Source organism: Aythya ferina (assembly GCF_964211825.1).
Source record: "Aythya ferina genome assembly, chromosome: 1".
Classification (NCBI taxonomy): Eukaryota; Metazoa; Chordata; class Aves; order Anseriformes; family Anatidae; genus Aythya; species Aythya ferina.
Window position 1 is genome coordinate 142,793,932 of NC_140296.1, and position 19,393 is coordinate 142,813,324.

The following is a 19,393-nucleotide window of genomic DNA, read 5'->3' on the forward strand; positions in this document are numbered from 1 at the left end:
CGCCGCTGGCTCCCCCCAGCGGCCGCTACCGAGCAGCGGCGGCACCGACACCACCAGCAGCGCCCCCGCCCTCCCCGTTAGCCCCCGGCTCCCACCGGGGCCCCCTCACCTGCACGGCGGCTGCCCCTGCCCCGGCACCGGCACCGGCAGCGGGGGGAGGAGGAGGAGGCGGCGGCGGCGGCGGCGGCGGCGTCGCCCCGGCGCCCCCCGCCCCCTGGCGGCCCCCCCCGGCGCTGCGTCAGCCCCCGCGGGCCGCTTGGCTCCTCCGCCGCGCCGTACCGCCCCCCCCGCCCCTCCCGCCCCTTCCTGCGAGCAGGCGGCGGCGGCGGCCGGGCCCGGCACAGGTACGGGGCGGGAGGGGAGGGGGCGTCCGTTGGTGGGCGCGCGGGGCGGCCGTTGGGAGGCCGTTGGAGCCCGCCCCGCCGCGGGGCTCAGCCCCCGTGCAGCGGCTGCCCGCGGGCACCGTCACGCAGGGGGTGCTTCCCCGCTGCGGAGAGGAGTTAAAAAGCCTCTCCTCGCTTTTCTTTTATTGAAACATGAAGCAGTCTGGCTGCTTTTAGAAAGAAGTATCCCTACGTAAATAATGTATTCTTAGGTATTTGAGGAATATTCTTGCCAGATCTTTTCTCCAGAACGAGCGCCTTTCTTTCCATAGAATCATTTACGTTGAAAAGCCTCCAGGACTATCTGGCCCGACCGTCCCCTACCACCAGTGTCACCCACTGACCATGTCCCCAAGCACCACGTCCAGCCTCTCCTTGAACGCCCCCAGGGACGGTGACTCCACCACCTCCCTGCCCAACCCGTCCCAGTGCCTGGCTGCTCTTCCTGAGGAGAAATCTCCTCATTGCCAGCCTGAACCTCCCCTGGCGCAACTTGAGGCCATTCCCTCCAGTCCTGTCACTAGTTATCCGCAAGAAGAGGCCAACCCCAGCTCCCCACACCTTCCTTTCAGGTACCTGTAGCAAGCAATGAGGTCTCCCCTGAGCCTCCTCTTCCCCAGACCAAACACCCCCAGCTCCCTCAGCCACTCCTCACAGGACTTGAGCTCCAGGGCCTTCACCAGCTTCACAGCCCTTCTCTAGACACGCTCCAGGGCCTCGATGTCTTTCTTGTACTGAGGGGCCCAAAACTGAACACAGCACTCGAGGTGCAGCCTCACCAGGGCAGAGTACAGGGGGACGATCACCTCCTGGTCCCGTTGGCTGCACTATTCCTGATCCAAGCCAGGATGCTGTTGGCCTTCTTGGCCACCCAGGCACACTGCTGGCTCATCCATCTTTACAAACGTGAAATGAGTTGTTCAGGAGTGAATTGTTCACATTTTGTTTTTGTAACTGTGAGGTGTTCAAGTTTCACACCCGGAAAAAAGCTTGTGTGCCAAACAAATTGTTTCTCTTTTCCTAAAGTTCTGTCTGTTGTCATAATAAGAGATCGCCTCTTGTAGACCTAGCTCATCATTTGTTATAAGAGATATTTTCCTTTATAATTTCATTAAAAGATTCTTTGGGAGTGAGTGCCAGGTAATTCATTCGATGAAACATCTTCTTACAAAATTATGTAGTAATGCAAATAAAGTGAGAAGTGACATGAGGTACCTATATTCTTAGAAAGCAAATAAATGACAAATTTAGAACATTTTGGAATGGTCTGTGCTGGTATTGATGTATTTTTAACCAATAAAACTTTGTGGATCCTTTGCAGGCAAAAGTGACAATGGGGCACAATTTTAAAACAGTGAACAGAATCGTGTAGGAGTGAAGTAATTTATACCTAACATAGCTATTAAGAATGCTTAATAGTCATGCATGCCCTAAAACCAGGACAATATGCAGTCTCAAGCACAGCAACACATACGTTAAACTAATCCGTTTGTATTGGAAGTGGGTTTGTAATTGCAGGGGAGGTAGGGTCCTATAACTGCTTTCAACTGATGTATTGATGTTCACAAAGGCTGTCATAACAGGAAACTCACCATAATGGGGAGATAATTTTCTTATCCTGTGTTCCAGAAATGCAGGAATTTACTGGATAGGCTTCATTTCAGATATTGGATGGTTTTGCATATTCTTAAAGAGAAACACTCCCTCACAAATTTACCAAGTTTCTATGCTGAAGCTGGATAAAGGTTATAAAAATCTTTATGAATTATTGTGTTGTGGTTTGTGCAGGGAGGGTGTCATCATCCCAGACATTCCAGAAGTAAACCCAGTCCTGTCTGATAAACCTGAGGGTTAAAGGGATTTGCTTCTGAAGACACACACACAAATTCCACTGAATTAGCTGGGACTGCTTGAAGGTACGTCAAATCTGAAACGTGCGTAACTGAGGAGAAATTGTTAACATTGTGTTCCTATGCCTTGAAAGCAAATATGTTTTAACTACTGCAGACAGCACAAACTTTCTGTGTTAGATGTTTTCATTCTCTTTTTGGAGTGCTTTTACTGTAAAACATAGCCTAGGTCAACAGAGAGGCATTGATAGGGTATAGGCAAGCATCAGAGGCCAACACCCAGATTTTTCTCAGCAGCTGCTCCGTTCACTACCCCCATACAAACCAATACGCTCTTTAGAGTGCTGCTGAAAATTAATATTTCATAGCTGGTTTCCCCAAACAGCCTTTTTTTGATTGAATACCTAATTTGTTGAAATTTTAAGCTTTTGCTATTGACGTTTTTAAAAAGCAACATTAAACACAATAGTGGTAAAAGCTGTTAAGATTCTTTGCCTGTTCTAGCCTACCAAGGCTGTGTTCTGCAGCGTTGTGCAACGTCTGTAGTCTTATGTGTGTTTTTCTCAGCGATAAGAAAACTTTCTGAGAATATTAGCAGTTAAAATGAAAACAATTCCCCGTAAATACTAAACAATGGTCACAGATGTAATAAATTATAATTACTAGGTATCTCTAAACCATCCTCTAAATCATCTCCATACAGGGCAAGAATACATGAACTTGAATTTGTAGTATTTAAAGGCAGATTGAAACTATGGCTTTTTAGAACTGGTTAATGCATCAGGAAATCTCCTACCGCTGCCTTGGAGGGTATTTGAGGCTCTTTTGTTCTCTAGTCAATAGCTTATCCTTATTATCTACTTCAATATTTTGATGTTTCATGTGAGTTAAAATATACAGCAAGAAGGGGAGTGAGGAAACAGCATCCTACTGAGGAGTGGAAATCTTGCCTTTCCTGGTTCCGGTGTCGAGGGAGATTTATAATTCCATTTGCAGAATTAACATTTCTTTCTTCTGAACTCCTGCTCAAATAATTTTGAAATTGAAGTCCTGTCACTTTGAAATGTTCTGAGAATTGCTTGGAGGCTTAGGGCCTTGCTGTGCTGCGTTTCACCAGCTTGAAAAAAGAAATCACATTACTCCAGTAGAATGTTTGGCTTAAACAAGATTCACAGCTGAAGCAAACTGTTGGTACAAGCAAAGCCTGAAACTAAACCAGCATCAGCTGTCTCATTCACACAAGCTGTACAGTAAATCATAACTTGAATACAAACCACTGACATGTTTAAACTGTTTATTGCAAAGACGTATACTGCTAGAATTTTCTAGTGGAATCCGATCCATTAGATTAAAACCATATGATGTGATGCTATTTTTAGTGGAATTCTGTTTCCTCATTCTCATTCAAAATCAGCCCCCATACCTTATTCAGAGTTTTGTTAAAGCTATATCTCGTTTTAGAATTTAAACTGACAATGGTGCACACCTGATAAAAACTTAAAGGGTTTAATACTGATTTCAGTTAAAGCAGTATTACTTCAAACTGGCACCCACCTGCTGTGTATATAGATTTGTGGCAAACTGCTAACAGGGCTGTGTAGGCACATGCACACATTTCTTTCATTGTTTTTTTCTCCCACAGGCTTTATACCGATTAGGATCTGATTTAGGCTGCCTGGAGTGAAAAAATATGCAGTATTGTTCAAACTTTGATTTCCTCCACCACTCCCTCACCTCTTTTTTTCTCTCCCTAAATGTCTCCCTGCTATGGATGCAGTGGACTCTGCTTAAAAAGGCGAATAGCCTACTTAAATCACGAGTACATCTCCTGGTAATATGAATTTCTATATGTTCTGTTCCAAAACCAAATATGCTAACCACAAATTGCAGCTAACCTTTGATTGCAACATATTTAACTGTATAAGCTCTGTGCAATTACACAACTATGGGACAAAAGGTAAATAATTGTAGCCAAGCAAAATTAAGGAGAAGTTTAGCTACACCTGGTATAATTATTGGTATTCACACTTGCCGAGGAAACGGCTACTATCCTTTTTTTCTGAAAACTGTTTCTAAGTTCTTACTAAAAATTTGGATTCCTTGTTTAGAGATCAGAAAAACAACTTGTTTGAAAAAATGCTGAACTTACAGTAGCAAAACATAATATTTATTAGGCTCCTACTGACTGTCAAATATCACTATCTGTAGAGGAATTTAAACTTTATCCAACTGTTTTGATATCCCATCTGTCCTGTGTGTAGATTGACTTGCCTTATATTTGTGTTGTATACAGAAGTCTTACGGACTGATAGACTAAAGCCAGCTGTACTCAGCATTTGTGTAAATACAATCGGGATTGCCTCTGTGGGCTCATACCGAAGTGTTGCTGTATAAGCTCAGCACTACTTCTCCAGCAGCACAGTGGAGTGGAAGCCCAGTTACCACTGGGCAATTGTTGGATACTGACTTGGAAAAGGGTGCCATCTACTGAGTTATCAGCACAGCTTCTTAAAACGTGTTCTGTACAGCTTCTGTATGATTTTCAACTCTCTATGGTTTATGTGATACCACCATAACCCAACGCAGTTATAGTCAAAACAATCTAAAATGGAGATGAACAAGTCAGGGTATGGACAAGTACAATTTTAGAAAGTTCTTCCTGCTTTTTATCAAAGTATTGGTGAATACTGAAAGCAATGTAGGAAGACAGTGGTGAAGGATCTGAAAAACTGAGATGTTTTGGTTTTCCTTACCTAGAATGGTACAATGCATTCACGCTTATCTAAAAGGAAAAATATATATATATACATATATATGTTACCAGTTTCATATTCAGAATAATGACTCAAAACATTTTGCTGGTGTTGTTCTAGTCTGATCTTATATGAGATCCAGATGCTGTGGAATTTTTACTTATTTATTTTACTAGCAAAAATAATATATTTGTTCTTTAAATAAAATAATCATTTAATTCAATTCAAGCTCACCCTCATTGTTTTTAATGAAGGACCAGAGCAACACCTCTGCTTCTCGGATGAAGCTAGTTATTTCTGCCTACATGGTATAACATATTTAAGAAGAAGAATTTCAACTGTTACAAAACATCACAATTTCTAATTGGTCCTGCAGAAGTTCCATGGAGTTAGAATTATAACATTGATGTCTAATCTATTGCAGTGGACTCAGCGCTTGCTGCGCATTGGACTTCAACACCTTTTTGACATGTCTTCTTATGGACTGTTACTTTCAGTGTTTGTATTTTCTTTTATCTTCAGGGATGCCTGAAAGTCAAGGGAAAGACAGTGAAAGCCACACCAGCAGCAGCAGTTCCAGCACTAGCAATTCAGTTGCTCACTTTGGACAGGTCAGTTCCTTTGTCCTGAGAGGGAAGTGGAAGTTCTGTGCTTGCACTTCTGGAAATCTGCTCTACATATTTATTTTCTCCTTTTAAAGTTGGATGCTGTGCCATAAAATGGCTCATTTTATTCTCTTGTATTGGAGATGGCTTGGCTCATGTTCACACACATTCTCAGTACTGGTTCAGAAAAGTAAACTGTTTTCATTCACCTACTTAAAATAAATAAATTGGGGAAAAATGTACAATAATCAATTTTCTTTTTTGGCAGTGAATTCCCTTTCCCACGATAGGCATTTATATGTAGTTTCTTAATGTGCACGTACATTCTCCATTTTTCCTTACATCTTCTAGTAACAAGTTCACATTCTAGTACCAGAAAAAGACCAAGTTATTCCCTTAAGTTAAACAGAACCAAAGATAAATGCGTGAGGTTTGGCAGGCACTAGAACTAAATGGTACATACACACTGTCAAATACTGTTCTACTGAGTGATGAGGCAGCCAATATGTGAATACACAATACTTATGATACAGGTGGTGAAATCTTTGTTCTGTCCCACATTGTAGTGTAGCAGCACTAGCTTTATAATGTTTGAATTCTTAAACATGCAATTAGGCCTCTCTAACCTTTGCAGAACGTAAACTGTATTTCTGCTAACACATACAGCAAAAGTTACAACACTCTGGGCTTCCTAATGATACCAATGATGCTGGAGTTACCCAGAGGACCTTCCCTGCACTAGGGGAATATGCTGAACACTACTCAATAAATTTCTAGTTTGACTGGTTGCCTGAGCTGCTGTCCTCTTTGCCTTTGATGGAATATGGTGATAGAGTAAGGTTAAACGTTGGTTTTGTTGGAGTTTTTAGAGATACTTTTCATGTGAAGAATTATATTTTATTTTTGAGAGGTATGTGCAAACATGTACTTGTATGCTTATGTCAGGCAGCCATGACTAAGACTATGACCACATTAAGATTTTGATAGGACACTAACAGACCTGTCTCATTTAAGTTCTTCTAATATAAGTGATGCTTATGAAAAATTGAAAAAAAAATGCTGCAGTTTAATAATTAGTGCTTGTATACATGTGACCCCAAGAATAAGGGAAAAAACAAACAAACAAACAATATAATGCACAAGTGTATACACACACCCCAACTTGTCAGTTACACCCTGATTCTAAAAATGGATCATACACCTCTTGAAAGGACAGTATTTGGAAAAATAGAATTAAGAATTGAAATGAGAAGAAGAGAGGGAGCTAATATGGAGGGAATGAGAAATGTTGTCTTTGTTTTCATCAAGTGTCAATATACAGCAAGTGAGTATCAAGCTATCCAACATGCTCTTCGTCAGAAACTGGGTCCGGAATATATCAGCAGTCGACAAGCTGGAGGAGGACAAAAGGTATGAATAAACTTGCACAGATATTTCAACTCACTTTTTTCTTTTTCAGGAGAACTACTGTAAAAATAATAAATAAAATGTTTTTGAAATTAATTTCCCACTGGTAGTGCAATATGCAGATATTAAAGTAAAATAAGGATTGAACGAACTCTGGCTTTAACTTAGCCGTGGGTCCTTATACACTTTAGGAAAAGCCACTTTTTAGTGCTTCATCCTTTAAAAGGGAATATTTGTCTACTTGTGGAACGTTAATTTTTTTTTCCAGAACTGGAATATATGAATCATTATATGACATTAGATGTATTTTTACCTCTTTAGCACCTGCTACCTCTACTTCCATTAATTCACTTCTATTTTCAGTCATTTCCCCCCACCACAGTTGTTATCAGGAGAAGGTGAACCTAAATCTGTACCATCATTCACATTATCCTAAATTTAGCTGTGGTTCTTCAGTGTAAGATGATCTGTGTAATTTCTTTTTAAAATAAATCATGTATATATGCGTGCATATATGTATGTGTGCCTTTCTTTTCAGGTCTGCTACATTGAGGGTCACAAGGTGATCAGTCTGGCTAATGAGATGTTTGGCTTCAATGGCTGGGCTCATTCAGTCACTCAACAGAATGTTGGTAAGTACCTCTTTAGGATTAAAAAATAAATAAAAAATCTGTCTTCTTGTTTCACTATGAACCCCTGAAGGAAAAGTCTTTCAAATAAGGACAATGGTATCTATCGAAGAACATGATCACTTATGTGTTTCTTGGTATGTACTTTAAGTGTTAGAACCTGGCAAAAGGCATGTGGAATTTTCAGGTGTCTTAGTAGCAGGTAAGAATGAGAGAAATTTAATTATAACGTAGGTTTTCTTTTCTGTTTAGCTCTTACACAGGAATATGTCAAATTAATTATTCTAACGGTGCTTATTAGCTATTTTAATCAAGTTTTCTGATCTCTGTGGGAACACCCAGTCAAGAGTTACAACAATTAAACTATTTGTTTTAACACCCAGCAGCCCTGAGCCTACTGTCATTCTCACCTGGAATGTTTACATTCTAAAAAGTATCTCTGAGTTAATATTCCCCTAATCTTTAGCGACTTTTTCTTTTTTCCCTACCGATTCCTCTTCTATATTTGTAGCAGAAAGCTTTGAAAAAACACTTTCTAGGAAATGATATTCAGATGTTCTTAAAGCTTAAGCTTCCCCTGTCCTGAAAGTTGAAATAGTAGCTGCTAAAGAAGCATTGTCCTTGCAGATCTGTTATGCTTAGGCCCAGGTCAAGTTGTTGAAGTAGCTCAACCCAGCTGATTAAATGTACATCTTTGTTTTTCTGCCCCGCTCACTGCCACCCCACCCCACGCCGCCTCCCACACTTTCAGAAATATTTCATATATCTGGCTGGTAGATTCTAGACATAGAACAGGTAATTTCATGTTTTTTCACCTAGTACGTACCACTTTATTTTTTTCCTTTTCAGTCAAGAAAAGGCTGATATCATTCAAACTTTTTTTCCCCAAATTATCCTATAACAAGTCGTGCCTTAGCAATTCAGAGACAGAAGATTGGTATACTTGTTTATAAACCCATGTATCAAAAAGTGATTGCACCTCTGGCAGGTTTACAAAACAGTTGATCAAGCAGACTAGATGAGTGCAGCAGTTTATATGCATAATACCAGGGTGCAAGTGTTTGACAGGTCTAGATGCTGATAACCAGAAAACATAGCATAACATACAGCATATATTCAAGTTATTAACTGTAGGCTGAGAATGATATCTTGTAAATCATGCTCCATTTTGTAGAAGACACAGTATCTCGGGCCCATTCAGCGAGTGTGCTGCAGGTTTACAAATATCCTGAAGAAATAAAATAAGATCTACATGTGGATCAGAAGTCTTTTCTGTTATTTAGGATGTAACATTTTTTCCCCCCAGATTTTGTTGACCTCAACAATGGCAGGTTCTATGTGGGGGTTTGTGCGTTTGTGAAAGTTCAGCTTAAGGTAAGTGGCTTTTTGTTTACTCTGGCTATAGCTGAGCAATTGCTTAAGGCTGGGAAAGAAAGTTGATGTGTTGGTCAGGCTGTGGTTCTCAAAAATATTGCTGTATACCAGAGAATATAGCAGCGCCTATAACATTGACCTTGTTATAGAATATCCAGCTAAGAGTGAATAATCAGGCTTAGGAAAGCACAACATCTAATGAGAAGTGATAGATGTGCAGAATCTCCCTTATACTTAGCTGTTTGTTGCTTTGTGTTTTTTTTTTTAAATCTTACTGCAGGATGGGTCATACCATGAAGATGTAGGTTATGGAGTCAGTGAAGGCCTTAAGTCCAAGGCCTTGTCCTTAGAGAAAGCAAGAAAGGAGGCAGTAACAGATGGACTGAAGAGGGCGCTCAAGTAAGTGAAGATCAGTACTTGTACATTTGCAGAAGGGAATTGAGAATTAACTTGTTTTCAGTGACAATGAACTGTCTTTGTTTCTCAGGTGCTTTGGGAATGCTCTTGGGAACTGCATCCTAGACAAAAACTACCTACAAGCTGTGAATAAGCTTCCACGTCAGGTGCAGTACATGGACTTTTACAGCGGGGACTGTTAGATATTGATTGTTCCTGATCATTCATGTTAAAAGGAATGTAATAACATAAATGCAACTTATTCCTGAATATTTCCTGATATGACACCCACAGCCTTTCTGTGCTAGTTTGATTGCATGAACTCTCTCTTACTGAGTTGTTCCCTAGCATTTTACCAGAGCTACTCCAAAGTTTAACCATTTGCATTAGGCAAGCTTACTGTGGTGAGGAAACAGTATTCTACTCAAGATCTTATTGTGCCATTTGGTGCCATGTTGTTTAAGTCTCTCTTTAGTGCCAGTAATGCATACAGTTACATCTGTGTTCATAACACGTTAAATGCTACACCAGCAATCGTTCACTCTTTAAACTAGCTTTTTCTAGGTGTCATCTCCTACACGAGCCCATTTAAGCTTTCTCAGTTTCACCAACTCATTTCATCACTCTCATCCAGCCACTTGTGCTTGTTCATCAGCAATGATACCGCTGTCATTCATAGACATATCACAAATGAAATTGAAATCCTTGGGAGAATAGTGTTTGTCAAGGTAGCATGCATGTTATTTTGCCCTGTATAAGACAAGAGGCAAAACTGTTCTTTGTTTGTTCTCATTGACAGTGGTAGCACAATCTAATTTATTACTTACTTGGAATTTTAAAATCAGATTTATATGACATATTACTCTCATTGCTGGACTTTTTCAGGAATCAAAAAAAGGATAGGAGTTGACTTCATACAGTGACACAATAGGCAGTTGCTGGAAGAGGTGATAAGAGGTTGTAGGCAGGGCAGAAGAATAGCCAGACAGTGCATCTATTATCTGCATGACCTACCTTCAAACAGATAAAGCTCCTGTGTGCATTTCTGCAAAATCAGGACAATTTCATTTAGTCCTGAAGTCTCTCAAGGTGACAGCCTGTATGTCAACTGGTGATCAGCAGGCAGAACTGTTCTCTACATTTTAGTGAGCTCTGGCAGAAAATAAGGAGTTTTTCCATAAGAAAGACTTCATCCTTCGAATAAAGTTACTTAAAATTAAGTAAAATCCACACAGTAGCAATATCAGTATGTGTGCTGATGGTTATCTTGTCCCTTCACTAATCATTATTCAAACCTCTGCAAAGCTCTAATGCACATCACCAGCTAGATAGAAACTATACTTAACATGCTCATTGCAAAAAAAAGTTCACAGTGTGCCTGTATTTTAGCTCTCAGAGGTCTGTTCATTGTTCTGTTTAGAATAGTTAACAAGTAGTTATTTTGGTAACAGTATTTTTGTACCGTGGTCTCAAGCAAAGTTAGTTTCAAGAGGTGATTTCAACTTTCAATGTAACCTAGTTGGGTCCTTCCCAATAGAACACTGCAAAATACTAGATGCATTTATGTTACAAGGAACCTAAACATTTAGACTGGATTCTAAAAAACCGTGGCTGTTTCCAGTTGCTTCAAAGTTGTACCACAGAAAAGCAAAAGAGGTAACTGTATTTTCTTCTCATGATACATTAGCAGCACACAAGTGTCCCTGAAACTATCCTCTGCTTGGCTTCAGAATGTGTTGGTACCCAAAATTTGCAACTGAATGAGGAAAGCTGGGTGCATTAGACTTGGCTGCTGGAGAAAAGAGTAGTGTTAGGAAAATACACATTCTAACTTGCTTTAAATGCCTCAATAGTATATACTACTTAACAAATGGTGCCTCTTTAATATGAGAATAGTTAGCTTGTACAGCTGATGGGTACATGCCGTTACTTTCCCTGCCATCGCTACAGTTCTGAACAGTACGGGTCTTTCTGAACAGTAATAAGCCGCGTTACTTCTTGCTTTGCTTTTCAGGCTCCTTACTTACCTTTAGGTTTCAGTTTGCAAGGAAGGAGCTGCAGTTACTCTACCCTCTGAAGTACTAGGTCAAACAGTGAACCTTCCGAGGTAACCAACACCCAGGAGAAATGCCTCTTTTGGAGGTCTCTGGTCCAGAGAGAGAAAAAAAATGCGTTGTACATTCTGTCATTGACAAGAGTACTGTAAGCCTATTCTTTCAGAGCTATCACAAAGCATGCTTTGGTATAACGTAGCAGCCCGTATTAGTATTAAAGGTGCCCTGGCTGTTAATTAACATTAATCTTGTTAGCTCCTGATGTGTACCAGCTGGGGGCAGTAGGCCCCTAGGCAGTAACCTACCTTGCACGTTGGGGAACAAGCAAGCCTTATACCACTGCTAATCCATGGAGCTGCATAGGAAAGTTACCTTCATCCTAACGGGATCTACTAAACTCTGCTGGTCGGCCTGGAGCTCTAATATGGCTCTTTCCAGCGAACTTAGGCTGTAGGAACTGGTCCAAATTAAAGATGAAACAGATTTCTGTTTTGCCAGGGTCATTTTCTATTAGTGGCATTGCCACAAACTTATAAAATCACAGAGACAAACCATTCTGTCTTTAATAGAAACGGAGTACCATACCTTCCTCAGTGATCACGTGCTCACAGAGCTATGCAAATGTCTGCCATTGCCCTTTATACACATGTGAAAACAGAACTGGCAAAAGTAACAGACGCCAACAACAGACTTGTGAGACTGAGGAGCTACAGAAGTCTTCCTCTATTCTCAGATGCAGCAAGCACAATATGGGGAGACATGAAATATCTGCCCTGAAGCACTCAACTATTAAGCTGACACAAAGTTGCATGAATTCAGTGATAAACTACATCAGTGATGTATTAAAAATGCATTTGGGTTTCCTATCTTACTGCTCCACTTCGGGCAAACAGAATAAGATTTCCTAACAGTACCATATAGAAAAAGCCTGTGCGTATTTCATAAGTTGATTACAGAAATTTCTGAATATATTTCCTTTTTTTTTTTTTTCTTTTGTAGATGCCCCCTGAGTTAGATTTGGACAAAGCTAAAAGACAGGACTACGAGCCTGAAATTGAGAAAGCAAGATACAACAGCTGTTTGGAAAGGCAGAACACAGGATGGAGACAGCATTGCGAGGCAGCATCTACTTGCAAACCTAGTCACACAGAGGCTTCTGTAGTGACAGAAGATCAGAAACAGCCAAACAGTTCCAGGTGAGACCACTGCTATAAATTTATTTCACAAGATATGTTTGAAGTTACTGTCCCCTTTAAAACATGGGGATGGCCCAAAGTGGAAGATGCCATAAAATACCAGTTTAGTGGATTTTGCTTGCTGTTATTTCCTTATACAACTTTCTTCATAAAAGATAGTTGCTGGAATCCTATTTTAACTAACTTTGTGGTTACTTGGGGGAGGAGCAGAAATTCAGATTCCTTGGCTATTGAGTGCGATGCCACTTACCAGCGGAAATTGCGCCAAAAGCAGCTACAGCAACAGTTCCGGGAACAGATGGAGAAGAGATGTCAGGTTACAGAAGTCACTCCTAGCAGCAAACAGGGTAAGATGTGGCATTAAAAATTGGCAGTTTTAATGATAGCTACTGGCAGGCACGCGTTATTCTTAACACAAGAGCCTGACAAGTTTCTTTTGCTTCTGTACCGTACTATCACACACCTTTGAGACCAAAGGAAAGATCATCGTACTCATTTCCCCAAATTCTTAAAGTGGCAGGAATGTCATCTCCAAAACTGCATAATTAAAACTGTAACTCTACAACCACTCTAAAGCTTCACGTAGCACAGCCACTGATACCTGTACCGTTAACATGCTGCATCACAGCTGAGGCTGTGGCACTTCATTGAGGCTGGCAAACAGACCTTGCATTAACCACTAATATGTTGGTCCTCACTCATGGGGAAGTCTGGACAGCTGTGTTGTAAGCAGGAACTTGGGGGCAGGGTAAAATAGGGTAAAAAAACAGCTTATAGTAATGCAATTGCTCTCACCAGTCATCATCAGCATCTCACCATTCCACATACTGCTTCCAAAATGTAAGCAGCTGTGGGAAAAGGGGGTGCCTGGTGGAACTGGTGATGATCATTTCAGATTATGCTCTGTTAGGGAGGAACAAGAGTTCTTCTGCACTTCTAACTTTAATCTTTGTGTTATCTCTGTCCAGCAACAGCCCATCCTCCTGTAAAACAGGACTCTCCAGCAGCAGTACAACAGGAACTAGCAATAGAAGAAGATTTCTTTGCAGGTCAGCCAAAAATAATTAATAACAGCATGTTAAATCATTAACATTTATATTAACACTTCAAAGTAGCATAAAGGTAAAAGTTGTGAAGAGGTTGGAGTAATAGAAGTGTGAGTCTGATCCTGAGAGCTTAGCAGTAATAACCTAGCTTGAATAGCAGGAAAACGATATTAAAAGGTACGAAAGATGAGATGCCCATCGCTACAAGGGCCTTCACAGCATGCCTTTCAGTAGAGCATGGTTATACGCATTTGGTAAACCCTTTTCTTCAAGCAGTGCTGCACAGAAACAGAATATCTGCAGGGTCTGGGAGGAAAGTGTCTTTGCTTAACATAACTGGCTGTTTGAGTTGCATACCACAGCATGTGGACATTGCTTAAGTTCAGAGCACAGGGGGTAGTACTGTTCTCTGGTAGTGCACTGACATTTCACTTTTATAGTGGCCACCACGCACTACAGGAGAGTGGGCTGGTCCTGCAGTTGTTGTTCCTGTAGTACCACGCTGTTATCTGTGGTTTCATCATCTTTTCATTCATTCTAGATGATCCTGAACTTTGGGACATTTCCTTGGAGACCACTGATCTGAACAAGATAATGGGTCACAAAATGGCAGGCCCATTAGCTGGACACCAGTCACCAAAAACACCCTGTGGACGTCATCAAATGATTACTCGTAACAGGACCCCTCAGGGAATGAATTACCACAAACCTTCTGCGAGACCTGCACAGCTGCAGCTGTCTGCTGCTCGCATGAGCAACAGCCACGGTGCCGACCAGCACACACCAGGTACGTGCTGTAATAAAATGTCTGTGTTCTTTCTGTCTTACAAACAGCTCCTGACTTTGAAAGCATTGCTAGATTGCTTTGAACGCACTCGTTGGATTATTAATCTGGAGAGGGAGAAACACCCCTCTTTTTTTGGACCTGGCTGCAGACTGCTGTGATAGCGGGCTAGGACAAATATTTTTTCCATCCAACTGTCCTCTGAAGGAAGAGCTAAAGAATGAATCGATGAGCACTTACAGAAGCAGAGAAAAGCTTTAAGAAACTTGCATTTCTCACTGTCTCCCTGTTTCACAGAGCCCAGCCCTCACAGAAGAAGTCAAAGCTTGAAGAAAAGGAGGCTAGAACCTACATAGGACACCTGGTGGTATCGTTACCTACATACCGGGTTACATCCGAAGACTGCAGCTGGCTGTTCAAAGTATGTGAGGAAGACTATTAATAGATTGTCCTGTGTGTTACAATGAAGCAACACAGAAGAGGCTAATACAACCAGCAAGAACTTCACCTGCTTTTGGGTTGTTACATGTATCAGATTTTTTCTCTGAACAAGTAATCATTTGTGCCTCTGCAGTATCGACTTGTGGCTCTAGTACAAGCTGGAGTTCCAAGTAATTTGCCTGAAACTGTACCACAAGTAATGCTTAAAATGAGTTGCCATTCATCATTTCTTTCTTCCTCAGTGTTGCATTTCATCATAGGGGAATGTTTTGTCAATAAAATGAGGGGGTGGGTTACAGTCACACGAAAGCATACATGCTGTGCTCTCCTGGTCCGTGTGGCTGTTTGCAGCTGTGGCAGTGCCTGCCTCCTGTGGAGCCCAACTGTTTCCCCTGGGCGGTCAGAAGCGTTGCCCTGACACAGCTCTGCCTCAGATTCTTCCTCAGCCAGACCCGATTCCTGTCCAGCAGCAGCAGCGCAGCACCTTTGTTCACCTGTGCCAGGGTAGCAGCGTGCTGGGATTGCTGCTGAGGAGTGCACAAAGCATCTCAGGCTGTTCCTTTGGACTCTTTGTAAAATGAATTGGGAGCTGCAGGTTTTTTAAATAAGCTTATAGTCATATTTTTAACACAAAAATAAACATGAAATTTGGAGAAAAAACAACTCCTTGCTCTTCGTGCCTCATTATTATTCAAACAATGACAACTCCTGTCCTGTTTAACATGCTCAAAGAAGCTAATGTGCTCTGACCAGGTGTGAGCAGGAAGGTAGAGACACCACTGCACACAGCATTTGCTGCAACAGGGGGCAAAGTTTCCAGTGGGTTTTAAACAGAGCAAAGCAGCAGCTATTCCTTCAAATAAGGTCAAAGAAAAAAATTGAGGCAGTGTTTCAGAACTACTCCCATGCCCAGCGTGAGAAGCCCTGCTCTGGAGGGAGCAGTTCTGCTGGGCAGGAACCTGGCAGCACCACGGCAGTGTTCAAGCTGGCACCTGTGCTGGCTGCACGCTCCCTGGCAGGTGGCAGTTTGAGCTCCCCACATGCTGAAGCTGGTTCTGCATTACCCGAGGCCCGGAGGATGGATGATGATGATGCAGCATGGCTGGAAGCTCAAACTGCACCAGGAAAATTTACAAATGTTGATGAATCCAACCCCAAAATTGATGTCAGACTTGAAACAGGCCCTCGCTCTGGGGCTTTGCCATTCCTGGGTTATCTGGACGTGCCTCTTAAAGCAATCTGTTACATCTGAGGCAGTAAGCATTTATTCCTGTTCCTCCTGCTTCCCCTTCGCCACTTTTCCTTTTTCCTTATGCAGACTATTACCCACTTAACTCCCAAACAGGACAAAGAACAAGCATTGATTTAACTATGGAAATAGAAGACAAGTTACAGTTAAATGTAACGTATTATACTTAGAAAATAGTTTCAGATTTCACCAATACTGGTTTCTCTCCAACTCAGGGCTGAGGCTCAGGAAAGAAATACATACCACATGTTTGAGTCATGCACCCACTGTTGAAATAAGATACCTGTAAGGAAGGGAATGCACAGACATACAGCGTTACTGCATTCAACAAAGCCTCCCTCTCCAAGCTTTTACAAGAGAAAAACCTAGAAGTCTAAAACAATTTCATCAGCTTTCTTGACTCCAGAACAGTGCAACTGTAGATACGCCTCTGCTAAGAGGAATCATTGCAATATACCTCATGGACTGGTCCTTTAAAAAAAAAAAAGAAAAAACGAAAAAGCAGTGAAGATTACACTTGGAGCTTTTTCTTTAAGGACTTGAGCAGCGTGACTCGTAACAGAAGCCTTTCTTAAAATGGAAAGAAATGCAGCAGTAATTAGTGTTTAGAAATGTCAAATAATTCCTGCAAGTTACAGCTGCTTGAGAATGACTCTGTAAAGTGGTTCTACTCTTATACCGTACCAGTAGAGTCTCATATTTGGAGATGGAATTCAGATTAGATCTGGACTACAGTTAGCCCCCCGCACCACAGGTGCTGCTCCCTTCCACCCAAGAGGAGGAGGGTGATGAGCCCAGCAGAAGAGGGAGTGGGACTGTTCCCTGCCAGGGCAGGGGCTTCCCCAGCCCTTTTAGCACCCCTGCTCAGGCTTCATTGCCAAAGAGGAAGCACCGAACCGCAGCTGGGCACATTTCACCTGTGCTGCAGGCTGGGAGAGCAGCCAAGTCCCCAAGTGGCCCAGCTATGCGCGGATAACTGCGCGACAATCTCAGCCACGAGCGCTCCCCTACTGCTCTGGGCATTATCCTGCACACCTTCTCCCTCCCTCTTCCTTCACCTCTGGGACTCCTCCTCTCTTAAAGACTCATTCTGTGAATGGCTCTTTGCAGTACCTTGTTCCAGAGAATTTTATCAGAAGGTCCAAGGCTCACTGATTGCTGCTTTTGAGATGTTAAGGGTCTCCTTGGAATGGGTTTCTTGCACTTTCCTGCGATGAACTGGCTAAAAATTACATCACTCCCAGAGCAAGAAGGAAAGGTTGGAACCTGCTGTTCTGCAAGAAAACCTGCCGCTCAGCAAAAGCAGGTTGGGATTATTTCAATGACTTTGTTTGATACTCTACAAAGGTAACAAACGGCAGCACAAAGCGCAGTCGTACAAAAGCGCAGTGCCTGGGTTTAGTGCAAAATATACAACTAACTACTACGGCCAGGGAAGCCCAAAGTTTCAATTCTTTTTATTTTTTTTATTTTTTTTATTTTTTTACAGTGTACATTGTTAAATAATGTAAAGAAAACGCTTGTAATTCAGAAACAGATTTTATGTGGAAAAAGATACTCAAAGTGTAATATTAAACAAAATAATTTAACAGTTCAGTAGCATTAGTTTATTCCTCTAGACTTCAGTTATTCATCCACAGGAGGGGAAGGGGGAATCAATGGTAAATAAAACCAGTTCTTGCATAACATGAAGTGAAAACGACCTCAAACTTACTAGATCAAAATTAAATAACCACGTGCTGCGTTCAGCTGATTACTTCCCCTGTCATGAATATTCCCCTTGTTTCATTACTGCCGCGGGTTTGCAAAACTGCTCCTTTTCCTCCAGCACACCTCTCCCCTCACACTGGGTGTATTCAGGAAACCTCTGCATCCCGTCAGACCAAGGAGCAGAGGTTTTCTCTTCAACTTCAGCAGCAGGAACCCCTGTTTTCTGCCCCCCTTTCCACCACACTCACGCCGTGAGCCTTGAGCCTCCTCTCCTGTAGCTCCAGTCTGCACTTTAGTTACAAAGAATAAACCCCCGAACCTAAGGAACTCGGAGCCCAGCCTCCTTGCCACTGGCTTTCACCCTCAGGCATTCCTCTCCACCTTGTACATGCCCTTGCTGCCAAAACTGCTGTAAAAAAAAAAAAAGTGACAGGAAAGGAATGGATCTTGCGTGTTTCTTTGTAAAAATAAAAGCGAGAACATCCACAGACAGAAAAAAACTCCCTATTAAGGCTCCACGGGGGAACAGCACTAAGGGAAAAAAAAAATAATCAGGCAAGTAACATCTCCTTGATGCACCACCTTCCAGGATACCACTGAGCTACTCCCAAGTACCGGGAAGCAGAACTCTGATCCTTCACAGCTTTTTGCAGCACTATGTAAATACTGGCTGGTATTATTTTTACTTTGAAGAGGAAACCAGTATTTTTAAATATGAAAAGGGAAAATGAACAAAGCAGAAGGTACAGTACAGTTACTTAGAGGTGACGGTTAGCTACAGTCCTGGTACCAGCTTGGAATTTGTTAGTGAACAAAATCATAAATCCTCCAAAATGAGACTGAGGAAACTTCTTGATGCCGGCTGTTTCAAGTGCATCCATTGCCGGCAATGGACGTTGCACCAGGACAGTTTATTCCTGGCTTAAATGGATTTTAAAAAAAAAAAAAAAAAGGAAGAAAAGCAATCCCAGCAGACAAGCCCATGCCAACGAGCAATGGCACCTCTCCCTCAAACCACATCCTGACCAAACATCTTCACCACTTCGCAGGTGGAGTCAAACTGCATCTGAAATGGGACCTTTCCCAAAGACACACGTTCTCCTCAGCCTCTCCATTTCTGATCCAGACCTCCTGCCTCTGTAGACAATATTGGTTAGTCTCAATTTGGCGTCACCCGCAACCCTCCGTCCCACCCCCACCTGGCCCTCATCACACCAGCAACTTCAGATCACCCCTCGGACAAGTTTCCCCCACACGCGGCACCTTGTTCCCATCCCCTGCCTCAATGACTTCGCCCTCCACGCACCTACTCTAAACAGCAACGGTATCGCTAAGAAAACTGCAATGTCCCGGTCTCTAGGTACCAGTAATCCATCCATCCTTCTCTGAACTTGCCCTCCGTCCGCTTCGGGGTCTGCTGGGAAGACGATGCTAACTGCAGAAGCAAGAGAAGTCCAAGGCACTAAAATATCCAGCAAGCATACTGGGAGAACAGACAAGTATTCAAGTACATTAA

At 42.1% G+C, this 19,393-nt stretch overlaps 2 protein-coding genes and 1 long non-coding RNA gene across 19 annotated transcripts in view; 1 reads left to right on the forward strand and 2 right to left on the reverse strand.

Moving 5' to 3' along the window:
* Nucleotides 1-232, reverse strand: part of ERC1 (ELKS/RAB6-interacting/CAST family member 1) — a 302,320-nt gene extending 302,088 nt beyond the window's left edge. For 12 of the 13 annotated variants that reach the window (XM_084511005.1, XM_084511011.1, XM_084511009.1 and 9 more), the window contains exon 1: nt 110-192. The gene's annotated coding sequence lies outside the window, so the exon portion shown is untranslated. Of the gene's footprint in view, nt 1-109 lie in introns of all 13 variants that reach the window. The other variant, XM_084511007.1, reaches the window with a different exon arrangement.
* Nucleotides 221-15,581, forward strand: RAD52 (RAD52 homolog, DNA repair protein). 3 transcript variants are annotated; one of them, XM_084511103.1, is made up of 13 exons: nt 221-344; nt 2,172-2,299; nt 5,509-5,597; nt 6,900-7,001; nt 7,537-7,630; nt 8,934-9,001; nt 9,282-9,400; nt 9,489-9,564; nt 12,451-12,647; nt 12,852-12,994; nt 13,616-13,696; nt 14,235-14,480; nt 14,775-15,581. In XM_084511103.1, exons 3-13 carry the CDS (start codon nt 5,511-5,513, stop codon nt 14,831-14,833), a joined length of 1,272 nt encoding a protein of 423 aa, XP_084367229.1. In that variant the 5' UTR covers nt 221-344; nt 2,172-2,299; nt 5,509-5,510; the 3' UTR covers nt 14,834-15,581. The 3 variants fall into 3 exon arrangements, with proteins under 3 accessions (XP_084367229.1, XP_084367230.1, XP_084367231.1); XM_084511104.1 differs by having other exon boundaries at nt 12,858-12,994; XM_084511105.1 differs by lacking the exon at nt 6,900-7,001.
* LOC311432651 lies at nt 6,862-13,026 on the reverse strand. Of its 3 annotated transcripts, none has more exons than XR_014690216.1 (4): nt 12,898-13,026; nt 11,425-11,543; nt 10,412-10,549; nt 6,862-7,058 (listed from the first exon to the last, which is right to left on the reverse strand). It is a non-coding gene; the product is annotated as an uncharacterized lncRNA (long non-coding RNA). The 3 variants fall into 3 exon arrangements; XR_014690217.1 differs by lacking the exon at nt 6,862-7,058 and adding an exon at nt 8,519-8,855; XR_014690218.1 differs by lacking the exon at nt 6,862-7,058 and adding an exon at nt 8,519-8,855 and having other exon boundaries at nt 10,412-11,543.
* Nucleotides 15,582-19,393: the final 3,812 nt, after the last annotated feature.

Coding starts and splice junctions, on each gene's coding strand:
- RAD52 (XM_084511103.1), top strand. CDS start 5,511: ATGCCTGAAAGTCAAGGGAAAGACAGTGAAAGCCACACCAGCAGCAGC. Junction 9,401..9,488: donor GGACTGAAGAGGGCGCTCAA/GTAAGTGAAGAT, acceptor TTTGTTTCTCAG/GTGCTTTGGGAATGCTCTTG. Junction 9,565..12,450: donor TGAATAAGCTTCCACGTCAG/GTGCAGTACATG, acceptor TTTCTTTTGTAG/ATGCCCCCTGAGTTAGATTT.